The sequence below is a fragment of the Mobula birostris genome, chromosome 20 (assembly GCF_030028105.1).
Source record: "Mobula birostris isolate sMobBir1 chromosome 20, sMobBir1.hap1, whole genome shotgun sequence".
Taxonomy (NCBI): domain Eukaryota; kingdom Metazoa; phylum Chordata; class Chondrichthyes; order Myliobatiformes; family Myliobatidae; genus Mobula; species Mobula birostris.
Window position 1 is genome coordinate 29,466,182 of NC_092389.1, and position 14,556 is coordinate 29,480,737.

Here is a 14,556-nt window from a genome sequence, read left to right on the forward strand (position 1 = left end):
TGTAAAGGGAAATCATGCCTGACAAATCTGTTAGAGTTCTTCGAGGGAGTAACAAGCAGGGTAGACAAAGGAGAGACGGTGGATGTCATTTACTTGGATTTTCAGAAGGCATTTGATAATGTGCCACACATGAGGGGGCTTAACAAGATAAAATCCTATGGCGTTACAGGAAAAATACTGGCATGGAAAGAGGAATGGCTGACAGGCAGGAGGCAGAGAGTGGGAATAAAGGGGGCCTTCTCTCATTGGCTGTCAGTGACTGGTGGTTTTCCTCAGGGATCAGTATTTGACCACTACTTTTCACATTGTTTGTCAATAGTTTGGATAATGGAATTGGTGGCTTTGTGGCAGAGTTTACAGATGATACAAAGATAGGTGGAGGGGTAGGTAGTGCTGAGGATGGAATACAGTGTTAGGAAATGTATGATAATGCATTTTAGTGAAAAGAGAAGTAGCGCAAATTATTATCTAAATGGGGTGAAGGTTCAAATGTCAGAGGCTTAGAGGGACTTAGGAATTCACGTGCAAGACTCCTAGAAGGTTAATTTACAGTTTGAGTCTATGGTAAAGAAGGCAAATGCAATGTTGGCATTTATTTCAAGGGGAATAGAATATAAAAGCAAGGAGATAATGCTGAAACTTTATAAGACACTAGTCAGGCGCACTTGAAATATTGTCAACAGTTTTGGGTCCTGTGTCTCAGAAAGGATGTGTTATATTGGAGAGAGTCCAGAGGAGGTTTACGAGGATGATTCCAGGAACAAGGAGCATTTGGCAGCTTTGGGCCTGTACTCACTGGAACTTAGAAGAATTCGGGGGAACCTCGTTGAAACCTACCAAATGTTGAAAGGACTAGATAGGGTGGAGGTGGAGAGGATTTTTCCTTTGGTGGAAAAATTTTTCCAGAGCTAGAAGGTGCAGCCTCAAAATTAAGGGGAGACCTTTTAGAACAAACGTAAGGAGAATATTTTTTTTAGCCAGAGGGTAGTAAATCTGTGGAATGCTCTGCCACAGACTGCGGTGGAGGCCAAGTCCGTGGGTATATTTAAGGCGGAAGTTGATAGTTTCATGATCGGTTGGGGCATCAAAGGATATGGCGAGAAGGCAGGTGTGTGGGGTTGAGTGGGATCCAGGGTGAGCCATGATGGGCTCAATGGCCTAATTCTGTTTCTACGTCTTATGTTCTTATGGTCTACTTATTTAATTTAATTTTCTTTTTTGATATATACTTATTGTAACTTGTAGTTTTTGTTATTATGTATTGCAATGTACTGCTGGCAAAAAACAACAGATTTCGCAACAAATGCCAGTGATATTAAACCTGATTCTGATTCAATCCGTATGTCATTGGGTTATGTAAGGCAGAGAGAGGGGACAGACAGCACCTTTTCCCAGGGTGGCGATAACTAATACAAGAGGACATAATATTTAAAGAGAGTGGAAGAACATTTAGGGGAAATGTCAGAGTAAACTTTTCTTTTTACACAAAGAGTGGTGGGTACCTGGAATACACTGCCCGGGCAGGTGGTAGAGGCTGATACTTTGAGGGACATTTAAGAAACTCATATGTAGGCATGTGGATGACAGAAAAATAGAGGGCTATGGGCTGTGTAGGAAGGATGGAATAGATTGATCGTGGAGTAGTTTAAAAGGTTGGCACAACATTATGGGCCAAAGATTCTGTACCATGCTATTTTTTATGAAAGGGGTGCCCTAGGATGAAACCCAAGTGTGAAAGTGCGAACTCCTCATAGACAGTACTAGAGATCAGGATTAAAGTTGGCTTCCTGGAGTTATGAGGCAGCAGCTCTGAGCTGCACCAATTAACTACTGTGTGTTTGCTGCTGTAAATGACAAAACAGCAGAGATTATTGAAAGAGGTGATGACCAGAGAGAGTGCAGCAGAAACTTTACTTTTATCCTCTGGCAAGGTGTTAATAAAGATAAATATTAGCTTTATTTGTCACGTGTACACTTTATCGAAGCATTAAAATATACACTCAGCAGGTACATTATTAGGTACACCATGCTCATTAATGTAAATATCTAATCAGCCAATCACGTGACAGCAGCTCAATGCATAAAAGCATGCAGACATGGTCAAGAGGTTCAGATGTTGTTCAGACCAAGCATCAGAATAGGGAAGAAATGTGATCTCAGTAGCTTTGACTGTGAAATGATTGTTGGTTGGTGGGTGGTTTGAGTATCTCAGAAACTGCTGATCTCCTGGGATCTTCACACACAACAGGCTCTAGGGTTTACAGAGAATGGTGTAAAAAAACAAAAAAAAACATCCAATGAGTGACAGATCTGTGAGCAAAAATGCCTTGTTAATGAGAGAGGTCAGAGGAGAATGGCCAGACTGGTTCAAGCTGACAGGAAGGCGACAGTAACTCAAATAACCACGTGTTACAACAGTGGTGTGCAGAAGAGCATCTCTGAATGCACAACATGTCGAATCTTGAAGTAGATGGGCTACAGCAGCAGAAGACCATGAACATACACTTAGTATCCACTTTATTAGGTACAGGAGGTATCTAATAAAGTGACCACTGAGTGTACAGTCAAATGCATTGTTTGCGTCAATGACCAACATCACCCAAGGATGTCCTATGGGTAGCCCACAAGTGTTGCCATGCTCCAGTGCCAACAGAGCATGCCCACAACTTACTTACCCTTACTAACCCATACGTGTATGAAGTGTGGGAGGAAACCCAACATGGTCATGGGGAGAACATGAAAACTCCACATAGACAGCGGCAGAAATTAACCAGGGTTTCCGGCGCTGTAAAGCGTAACGTTAACCACTACCTTACCATGCTGATCCAGAGAACTAGAACAATGAGAACCAGAGGAAATGTGAGGATAAAAAAAAGTCATTTTTGCAAAGTGTGTTAGGATATGTGATGTGATCTGATTTTGGATATAGATTCAGCACTTCAAAATAATGAAAATTCACAAGAATATTGGGGAAGAGCAGGGATGTGGGAAGTATCTGGCACAGAATTGCTATCATGTTCAAGTTTAATTATCATTCAACCATACATGAATATAGGCAAACGAAACAGCATTTCTCCGGAGCCAAAGTGCAAAACACAGTACCAACAGTCATACACAGCAGAAGGCACATATAAGATAGCAGTAAACATACAGTGCTTTGAAAAGTATTCAGCTCCCAGAACTATTTTCACATCTTACTGTTTCATGTTCTAAATTTAAAATATATTGAAGTTGGATTTTTTGAGCTAATCTGCAAAAAACTTTGTAGATCATGTCAAATCAAAAGAAAAATTCCAAAACCTGTCAACAATTTACTGAAGCGTAAAAACCCATGGTTTTATAAATCTTTTAGTGCTGCTCATATGAAAAATGTTGAATTTTCACACATGGCCACTGTTCTGCCAGTGACCTCAAGAAACTAGAGAGAGTTGTAGGCACAGCTCAGCACATCACGGACAGCAGCACCCTCTCCATGGACTGTCTGTACTTCTCACTGCCTCAGTGGAACAGCCTACGTAGTCAAAGTCCCCACCCACCCCAAACATTCTCTCTACCAGGTAAAAGATAAAAAAAGCATGAAAGCATATATCACCAGGCTCCAGGACAGCTTCAACCTCCTATTATAAGACTATTGAATGGTTCCTTAGTACAATAGTATTGACTCTCGACCTCACAATCTACCTGATTTTGACCTTGCACTTTATTGTTTACCTGCATTGCATTTTCACTGTCGCTGTTGCATTTTATTCTGCATTTTGTTATTATTGTCATCTTTTGCAGTCTCTGTGCAATATGTAATGAATTGATCTGCATGTACAGTGTGGAGGACAAGATTTTTACCTTACCTCACTATATATGACAAGAAATAAACCAATAATAAACCAATTCCGGTCAATTCCCCCTCCTTTGCTGCCTGGAAACTAGTTTATTAACAATCAAGATTCAAGAGACGGCAGACGCTGGAATATGGAGCAATAGGCAATCTGCTGGAGGAACTCAACAGCTCGAGCAGCATCTGTGCGAGGAAAAGAATTGTCATTGTCTCAGGCCATTCGCCTGCTTCAGGACTAAACCTAAATCTCATGCAGGGTTCTGTCTCCTTTTTATATAAACGCATTATCATTTGTACTGGAAGGAAAGTTTTCTTTGTCCAGAATGACAAGGAATGGGATGCAGCATTGTATCTGACTCCCTGTTGGTGGGAAGTACGTTAGTTTCTTGTCACATGAAGCTCATTGCTGACTGGTCAAAAGATTACAGATCAACTTTCATACCTTGTTTAATGTTCCTACAAAACATCAATTTGCAAAATATTCTGGACTTTCAGGTGATGTTTTGAGCTGCTGTGGTTGCTCCTGTGCATCAATGTGCTGGTCGTCTGACCCACCAGAGTTGGAAACAACCTCTCTTCCCAGCAGTGATGGCACAGGATCAGTACACTCCAACTGTTCATTAGGAGACTCCAGTAGTGGAGTACTCCTTGCGCTGATGGTGTAAACCTTAGACCTCCCGATGTCCACATTCCACACATCCTTGGTCATGGCGCTGCTAGCTTGCTGATTTTCTTCCTCCTTCGGGCAAGAAGACTCTGACCTTTCACTGTCCCTTGAACTGATGGCCTTCTCGCAAACTCCTCCTGAGCCGTTAGGCTCAGTCCTCACCCAGTCTGCCTTCATAGTGCACTCTTGAGACTGTTCCAGTCCTGAGCTCGTTTTGCTTGCAGATTCTTCCTTTTGTTTTGGATATTCCGACATCTTGGGTGGTCCATACAAGCACAACTTAGTAATTGTTTTCCTCAGTTTCTGAACTGCTTTGCCACCTGGGAGCTTCCCTTCTGGACTTCTGTTGAATTTATCAGGACTGAAGGAAAACTCGTGGACAGGTCCAATCTTCGTCACGGGTGTTTTGGAAACACGGGAGTACAGGGAGGTTAAGGCATTCGCCATGGTTGTGAGAACCTCAATTTGCCTGAAGCGACCTGGAAGACAAGCACAAACAAGTAGGAGTTAGGCTACTGCAGCTTTGTTGATGGAGTCAGAGCTTCTGTGCATTAATAGACAACTCAGATCACAAGCGATGGGAAGAAGGCACTGAGCATTGATAGCATGGTGCATTGAGTTGGTGACAGAAAACTGAACATACTAGAGAAACAATGGCAGTGTTGGAGTGCTGGAGCACCACCATTTCTGTTAGAATATCAGAACGCCAAGGAAACAATCGTGGAGAGAAAGCATCACAAGTCACTGTTGGTGTTAGAACCTTCAAGTGTCTATAAAACACTGGACTTTCAATGGAGATGGTGCACTAGAGTTTAAATGGCTTGGACAGATCACCAGATGGTGGAGATGAAACACCTGGGAAATTAGAGCGGTGAAAGGGCCGATGATTGACACAAGAGAAAATGCAGATGCTAGCGACCTTGAGCAACAGTTGCAAAATGCTGGAGGAACTCAGCAGTTCAGCCAGCATCTACAGTGGGAAATAAACAGTCCACGTTTAGGGCCAAGGTGCTTCGTCGGGGGAAGATGGATACGAAGCATTTGAGCTGCAGAGGAAGTAAACATGGAGCCGGAGGGCATGAATGAATAAATTTGTGCACTTGCAAGTGAAAGGTGGATTCAAGGCACTAAAACATCAGCAGTGGGGTTGGACACCCCAAGAGTCAATGATAGAGTGAAAGTGTGAGAAGGGAGTTAGAAAGGTCAAGCAGAAAATTAGCATATAAATTATGGCAGCAGACAGCCAAATGCAGAGGAAAAGCACCATGTCAATGATGGAATTAGAGCATTAAAGAACTGATGGTTTATTTAATGCACTGGTGGTGTGGTGATGGAGGCAGAGCACTTGAGCATGTACTAGACTACCGTGGCAAGAACATTCGAAATAAACACTCGAGTATTAATTGTACAGGTTGTGCATTAGTACTTCATTCGAGCAGTTAAGAGTGCAAGAACTTCAGTCAGCAATGTTCAGTGCTGTCTCTCGGCTTCTCGCTCACTGCTGCCAGAGGAAGGTGTCTGCGTGTGACGGTCTCTCTCTCTCTCTCTCTCTCTCTCCCTCTTGCTCACTGCTCCCGAGGTAAGGCCCCTGCGTTCGGATGATCTCTCTCTCCCTCGATGCTGTTGTAGGATGGTGCCAAAGTTCTGGGTCAGTGGTTTATGGATTGGACTGTAGTTCGATTGGACTCTTTCAATATTATGTTTTTATATTTTGTGCTCTTGCTAGTTCTTTTTTGTTACTGTTTGTGCGACCTGTTTGTTTTTTTGCGCATGTGGGGATTGATGTTCTTGTTGCCTTTTGCGCAATTTGTTTTTTTGCGCGTGTGGGGGTTGATGTTCTTGTTGCAGTTTGCGCGAATTGTTTTTTTGCATGTGGGGTCGGGGGGGGACCTGATATTTTTCTTTGAACGGCTTCCATGGTTTTCTTTGTTTCGTGGCTATTTGGAGAAGATGAATCTCAGAGTTGTGTACTGCATGCATACTTTGATAATAAATGTACTTTGAACTTTAAACACTAGAACTTTAATAGTGGAGCTTCCCTAGTGCTTTAACTCGACCTTTGATGCCCTCATGCTCTGCTCTACAGTGAAATTCGTGACTGCCTCTTCATCATTGAATCAATATGGTTAGAGCACTCTAGCCTATGTAAGAGGACAGATAAGTTTTGATGCACTTTTATCTCTGAAATGAGTTTGCAACTCACTTGCCAGTGTGTAGCTGGGATTTTCTTCCCCCAGTCTCTTCACCTGAGCTTCTAAAAAGACCCTGAAGTTAATTCCATTGGCATGAGAGGTATAACTGAAGAAGCGGGATGGGATTTTTGCTGTAATATTCGGCTCTTCCATTCCAAAGCCAAGATTATACAGTATATCTTCAGGATCCTCTTTGTAAAATTCCAGTATTTGAGAGATACTACAAAAAATAATAATCATACCGTGAATATCAAGAGTTCAAGATCTTCAAATTTCAACTTTATTTCTCATATGTACATCGAAACATACAGAGGAATGCAGTGTTTGTGTTAACAATCAACACACCCGAGAGTGTGCTGGGAGAAGCCCACAAGAGTCGCCATACATTCCGGCACTAATATAGCATGCCCACATTGTTTGGCACAGAACCACAGAACAAGCAATGAAATAACAGCAAAAACAAAACCCATTCCTCCCTCCCACCCACACACATACGCAGTCCTTTAACCCCAGGACAGGCTTCCAGCCTCCAGCAGACACAGACCCTGGACTACAAACACTACCAGACTTGCCAAGATATATACCATGATGAAGATCTATACTTAATATCCAGAAGCATTGTGACTCTCATAACCTGTTCTTCCTGTGAAACAGAGATGCCCATAACCAATTCTCCAGGGGACCATTGGCTGTAACTTCAAACCCCTGTTCTCAATGGAGATGCTTAAGCTAAATATAAGGCCCTGATATCTTAGAATCAATGTTCTGTGAATGCCGGCACCCTGCCCTTCGAAGGAACTATCAACTACCAGTCTCAACAACTTTGTTGTGAAATTTATGACAACACCACATTCGTCTTAGAGAACTGTACTCTGTAAATACCATAATTTTCTGGTGAAGTAATCCCCCAAAATCAGAGCAGCAGCAGACCTAAGTGGGAACAGTTGAGAGGAGGCCAACAGTGGGACGGTAAGGAGCAGCAACCAGAGACCTAGGGGCTAAGGGGCAATGGACATGATCAAAATTAACAGAAGAAACCAGGCAATGAAGTTCTAGAAAGCAGGTAAGTGATAAGCTGCTGAGAGTTAATATTTATGTTCTCCAGATACATTACTACACACTCGGGACAGCGATCAATTTCCATACCTGTCCATGCATCTTTTGGGATGTCGGAGGCAATCAAGGTATCTGGAGGAAACCCACATGCTCACAGGGAAAACATGCAGACTATATAGACAGGGCTAGATGTCAGCATTAAACCTCATCACTGGTCCTAATAAGTGAGCCACTTATCTGTGGGTTCCCTGCAATTCAATGAAAATGGTGCCACTTAATAACCCTTCCAAGCATACAAACAGCACAATGTCTGTTGCCTGCAGGCTACAGACTGATCTCAGACTCCACTTACCATGATAATGTTGGCTGACTCGGTTTCTGTGACATAGTGCCTGAGGGAGAAAGTTAGAAAAATATTCAGTTGACATTAGATTCCTGCTTGGATTCGACATTTCCTGGTTTGCCCGCCTTTGGGGAACTAAGGAGGTTTCACGTCATTGAAGCAGTACAGCAGTTCCTCTCAAATCTGCAACTCCATGAAACCTTTGCTCCTCTTGCTTCCCTTGTTTACAGAAAGGCTCAACTGCAAATCTCTGGCGTGAGCCATATTTTGAGGAATGGTATCAAAGTTCAATGTAAATTTATTATCAAAGTACGTAAGTGTCACCATATACTACCCTGAGATTCATTTTCTTGCAGGCATTCACAGCAGATACAAAGAAACACAATGAAAAGCTACACATACAAAGATGGACAAACAACTAATGTGCAAAAGAAGACAAATTATGGAAATACAATGAAACTGATAATAATGACCAAATAGTAATAAATAATATTGAGAACATAACTTGTAGGGTCCTTGCAGGCTTTTCCGTTCATGGGTATTGGTGTTTCCATACCATACCGTATCAGTATTCAGAGTCAGATCATTGTCTAATTTAGAGTCATTAATTATTAAGATACACAGTTAACCTTTCAGATTAAGGACCCTTCATTTAAATTAGGAAAGAGAGAAACAACTAGGTTAGAATCACAATTCTAACCACAAGGGTATTTCAGCGATGTGGAGGGATCTGGGTTACCTAGGGATGATTTGCAAAAGGGTAGAGTGGATGTACAGCACGTAGTGCTGAACATAAAGGTGACTGAACATCAGCTATTTGCCAGGGGACTGAACACAATATAGCAAGGAGGCTGTGTTTCAGATATACAGTACACCAATGAGACCACATCTAGAAAATTATATAGAGGGCTGGTCTTACTAAAGGAAGAATTTTAATACATTTAAAGCAGTACAGGAAAAATCTTTCATACTTATAATGACACAGAATAAGGATACTTGGCCCATCAGGTCCAGACTATCTCCAAGGAGTGTAATTCCACTAGTCCCATTGCTTATTCTATTGTGCCAATGCAATTTATTCTCTCCTTCACTTGCCCAACAATCTCCATTTGATTCTTCTTGCCATTCGTCAGATTAAAACTCCAGAGATCAAACTGATGGGACCAAAACTTTCTGCACCTGCGTTCCTCAGCAAGATACCTTCAAAGCAACATTTCCCACAGAAGTGATGTCAGTGCAGCATGCCGTCTCATGATGCACTTCTCAGCAACATCTCCCACGTCTGATCGTACAAACACCAGTTAGACTCAGGGTCACTCTCATTCTGAGATCCTTGCTGCCAACACATCTTCCTTCTGGCCTCTACTGCAATGCAGAAGTTAATAAAGAAGCTCAAAGGGCAAAGTGGGGAAGTTTTGATTTTTGATCTATATGACTTTTGCTTTCACACCTGGAATGTGGATTAACCCCGTGAGCTTCCCCAAAGTGCAAGTATTCACAGAGGGCACCTATAGGCACCTTTCCAACAGCTTCCTGCCCTGTGGTAGCAATGACTGGTTAGACCATAGTTAGAATTCTCACTGCCACATTACATCATATAGATATGATTGCTCTGGACTGGAGATGTATGAGATGTGCTGGAATTGGAAAATGTAGTTAGGAAGAAAGAATGGATAGGTTATTTTTTGATGGATCATTTTCTTTGGAATATAGAAAGCTGACAGAAGACATTTGGCATGTATAAAATCACTAAGGACCTATTTAGAGTAAACAGGAAGGGTTTTTTTTTGGCATGACAGAGGAATCAAAAACCATTGATTTAAAATAATTGATCTAAGGATTATAGGGAAGACCTTCAGACCATCAGACATAGGAAAAGAATTAGGCCCTTTGGCCCATTGAGTGTGCTCCAGCATTCTGTCATGGCTGATTTATTTTTGGTCTCAACCCCATTCTCTTGCCTTCTCCCCATAACCTTGACACCCTAATTCATCAGGAACCTATCAATCTCATCTTTAAATATACCTAATGAGTTGACCTCAACAGCCATATGTGGCAATGGACTCCACTTATTCACCACCCTCTGGCAAAAGAAGCTCCTCCTCATCTCTATTCTAAAGGGATGTCCCTCTATTCTGAGGCTGTGTCCTCTGGTCCTAGGCTCCCCCACCATAAGAAATATCTTCTCCACATCCACCTTATCTTGGCCTTTCAATATTCTATAGGTTTCAATGAGATCCCCATTATTCTTCTAAACTCCTGTGAGTACAGGCTCAGAGCCATAAAACTCTCCTCCTACATTAACCCTTACCTTCTTGGAATCATTCTCAAGAAACTCCTCTGGACCTCTCCAATGCCAGCATATCCTTTCTTAGATAAAGGGCCCATTCCCTTACCACCAACTCAACCTGAAATTTAACCTTTAGGGAATTCTGCACAAGGACTCCCAAGTTCCTTTGCACCTCGGATTTTTGAATTCTCTCCCCATTTAGAAAATAGTCTGCAGCTTTACTACTTCTACCAAAATGCATGACAAAAACACTTTGCTACAATATATAGCTGCCACTTCTTTGTCCATTCTCCAAATCTGTCTCAGTTCTGCTGCAGATTCCTTGCTTCCTCAGCACTAACTGGCCCTCCACCTATCTTTGTATTGTCCACAAACTTGGCCACAAAGCCATCAATTCTGTCATCAAAATCATTGATGTATATTGTAAAAATAAGTAGTCCCAACACTGACCCCTGCAGAACACCACTAGTCATTGGCAGCCAAGCAGAAAAAGCCCCTTTTATTCCCACTCTTTGCCACTTGCCAGTCAGCCAACCTTTGACCCATACTAGTATCTTTCCCGTAATACCATGGGCTTTTACTTTGTTTATCAGATTCATGTGTGGTATTTTGTCAAAGGCCTTCTGAGAATCCAGACAAACAACACCCACTGACTCCTTTTTTATCTATCCTGGCATTTTTTTCCTCAAAGAATTCCAACATAACATAAAATACATTTTTCACCCAGAGGTTGCTGGTAGTCTGGAAGCTTGTTAGATGTGTCAATAGTGAGAGGACAAGGATTTAAAATCGTTGGCAAAACACATGGAAGAGAGATGAAAATTAGTTTCCACTAATTATGAGAGGAATATATGGGTAAGATAGAGACATTTTCCTTGGGTGAAAATGTCAAATGCTAGAGGACATAGCTTTAAGGTGGGGGGGGGGGGTGGATTTAAAGAATATTTACGAGGCAAGTTTTACACACAGAGAATGGTAGGTGCCTGGAATGCACTGCCTGTGGAAGTGGTGACAACAGATATGATAGCAATGTCTAAGAGGCATTTATACAGGCATATGAATTATTACTGGCCAATTATCACCAGCATATAACCTGTAGCACCAGAGGTCCCAACATACTAGACCACTGCTACACTACGATAAGGAATGCCTATCATTCCTTGCCTAGGCTGCATTTTGGAAAAATGGACCACTTGGGTGTCCTCCTACTACCTGCATACAGACAGAACCTAAAAAGCAAGGCTCCAGAGATTAAGACAACTAAGAGGTGGTCGCAGGAGGCAGAGGAACGGTTACAGGATTACTTTGAGTCAGTGGACTGGGCCGTATTCAACCACTTATCTATAGATCTGAACGACTACACCAGGGTTGTAACAGACTTTATTAAAACAGCTGTAGATGAGTGTGTCCGCACAAAGTGAAATCAAGCGACACAGGAGACAGCAGGGCTTCGCTTCCAGATGAGCTCAACACCTTCTATGCTTGCTTTGACCGTCAGAATATGGAGGAACCATCACAAGCCTGCACATCTCCTGATGATCCTTTGGTTTCAGTACCTGAAGATGACATGGGGGCTGCCTTCAAGGAAAGCAGCCAGTCCAGACCGGGTACCAGGCTGAGGTACTAAAGACCGTGCTGGTGAATTGGCTGGTGCGTTCATGGATATCTTCAACCTCTCGCTTTAGCATTGTGTTGTAGCCACCTGCGTCATGTAGGCTTCAATCATACCAGTGCTCAAGAATGCCTCGATGACTATTGCCCAGTTGCACTTACATCCACAGTGATGAAGTGTTTTGAGAGGCTGGTAATGAAGCATATCAGCTTCTGTCTGAGTGGCGACTTGGGTCCGCTCCAGTTTGCCTACTGAAGCAACAGGTCTACACCAGATGCCACCTCATTGGCTCTTTACACAACCCTGGAACATCTGGACAGCAAAGATATCTCTTTATCAATTACAGCTCAGCATTTAATAAATACAGTTCCAACACCATATTCAAGTTTGCTGATGACGCCACTGTTGTGGGCCATATCTCAACAGATTGGAAAGCATTTCTATGGAGCAACATCTTGTGGTGGAAGGAAGTTCAGATTCATAGAATACAGGTTTAAGGTGACTGGTAAAAAAAAAATGAGCAAAAGTAGTTTGCATGCAGTAAGTTGATCCAGTCAGAAATAAAATGTATTATTGGTTTTATAAATACATGCAATTCTGGGTTTTTCAAAAGGAATTGGATAAATACTAGAAGTGAGAGAACATAAAGCACTGTGGAAAAAGAAGAAAGTGTATAAAATGGAATTGAATTTCCCAAGAAATAATAAAGGCATGAAATGACTCCTGCAGCAATTTTCCCATCTCTGGTGCTATTGTATGGTTGCTGCAGCAAAGCAGAAAATGGAAACTTACCCTTGGCTCCAGTGCTCAGGTTATCTTCAGCTCTGTTCACAGCACTCGAGCTGGCATCTGCAGCAAAAACAGGAGATGGTTACAACAGAGATACTATGCATTCTCCAGCAGTAACCACCTGTGATCCAATCATGTTGACAACCTCTCCTGATCTTCATCCCAGCACAGACCTTTGCTGTTCTATCTCTGTTCCCCTTTCTCCACACCAACCAGCTTCACCCTCAGTCCCACTCCCAGTTTCACTGCAACATGAATGAATTGTCAGCAACATTAACTCTTTTTTGCTCTGCAGATGCTGCCTGACCTAGTATCAAGTATTTCCAGCATTTTCTACCTCACTATTTCACTATTCACTACCACAATATTATATATCTTATTGTAATTTATTGTGTTCCATCTGCAATGTCTTCTGATGATGACTTTTCACAAAACAATGAATTTCCCGATATATGCCAATAATATTGAACCTGATTCTAATTTTTGATTTAGTGCTTATTTAGGTCAAAATTGTATAAAACTCCGTGATTGTGTAGCCAAGTTTCCATCAAACTCAATATATAAGTTTGCTGATGACATAACAATTGTAGGCCGTATCTCAGGTAATGATGTGTTTGAGTACAGAGAGGAAATTAAGAACCTGGCGGCATGGTGCGAAGACAATAACCTATCCCTCAACGTCAGCAAGACGAAGGAATTGGTTGTTGACTTTAGAAGGAGTAGCGTACCACACAACCCAATTTACCTTGGTGGTGCACAAGTGGAACAGGTCAAAAGCTTTAAGTTCCTCAGGGTCAATATCACAAATGACCTGACTTGGTCCAACCAAGCAGAGCTCACTGCCAAGAAGGCCCACCAGCGCCTTTACTTCCTGAGAAAACTAAAGAAATTTGGCCTGTCCCCTAAAACCCTCACTAATTTTTATAGATGCACCGTAGAAAGCATTCTTCTAGGGTGCATCACAACCTGGTATGGAAGTTGTCCTGTCCAAGACCGGAAGAAGCTGCGGAAGATTGTGAACACGGCGCAGCACATCACACAATCCAATCTTCCGTCCTTGAACTCACTTTATACTGCACACTGTCGGAGCAGTGCTGCCAGGATAATCAAGGACACGACCCACCCAGCCAACACACTTTTTGTCCCTCTTCCCTCCAGGAGAAGGCTCAGGAGCTTGAAGACTCGTACGGCCAGATTTGGGAACAGCTTCTTTCCAACTGTGATAAGACTGCTGAATGGATCCTGACCTGGATCTGGGCTGTACCCTTCAAATATCCAGACCTGCCTCTCGTTTTTTTTTGCAATACCTTACTTTCCATTTTTCTATTTTCTATTTGTGATTTATAATTTAAATTTTTAATATTTATTATTGATTTGTAATTCAGGGAGCGGGAAGCGCAGAATCAAATATCGCTGTGATAATTGTACGATCTAGTATCAATTGTTTGGCGACAGTAAAGTATAAAGTATAAACTCTGAACAGAACACAACATGCAGAGGTCCCCCTAAGAGTGCAGAAAAAAATGAGGGATTTCAGCCATAAGTTTAGAATAGAGAAATTGGGTAAGTTCTCCTTGAAATAAAGAAGAGATGCTGGAGTCATTCAAGACCATGTCCATTGCCAGTGGTTTATCCACACTCTTGTAGGGGTCAGAAAGCTGGCACAGGCCCTACTCCTTCAGTGTCATCAAAAGGACATGGCCACAATCGTTGGAGATGGATTGGGCACGTGATGAGAAGAGGCCAACTCCATCATCAAGACAGCATTCATTGGA

General features: G+C 42.2%; 1 protein-coding gene across 1 annotated transcript in view; it reads right to left on the reverse strand.

Moving 5' to 3' along the window:
- Positions 1 to 1,945: 1,945 nt before the first annotated feature.
- The window catches only part of LOC140185117 (uncharacterized), a 32,288-nt gene continuing 19,677 nt past the window's right edge, over positions 1,946 to 14,556 (reverse strand). Inside the window, exons 3-6 of the mRNA XM_072238405.1 lie at positions 12,785 to 12,841; positions 8,100 to 8,139; positions 6,703 to 6,911; positions 1,946 to 4,978 (exon numbers count right to left, since the gene is read on the reverse strand). Coding sequence (XP_072094506.1) covers positions 4,299 to 4,978; positions 6,703 to 6,911; positions 8,100 to 8,139; positions 12,785 to 12,841 — 986 coding nt within the window. The 3' untranslated portion in view covers positions 1,946 to 4,298. The remainder of the gene's footprint in view (positions 4,979 to 6,702; positions 6,912 to 8,099; positions 8,140 to 12,784; positions 12,842 to 14,556) is intronic.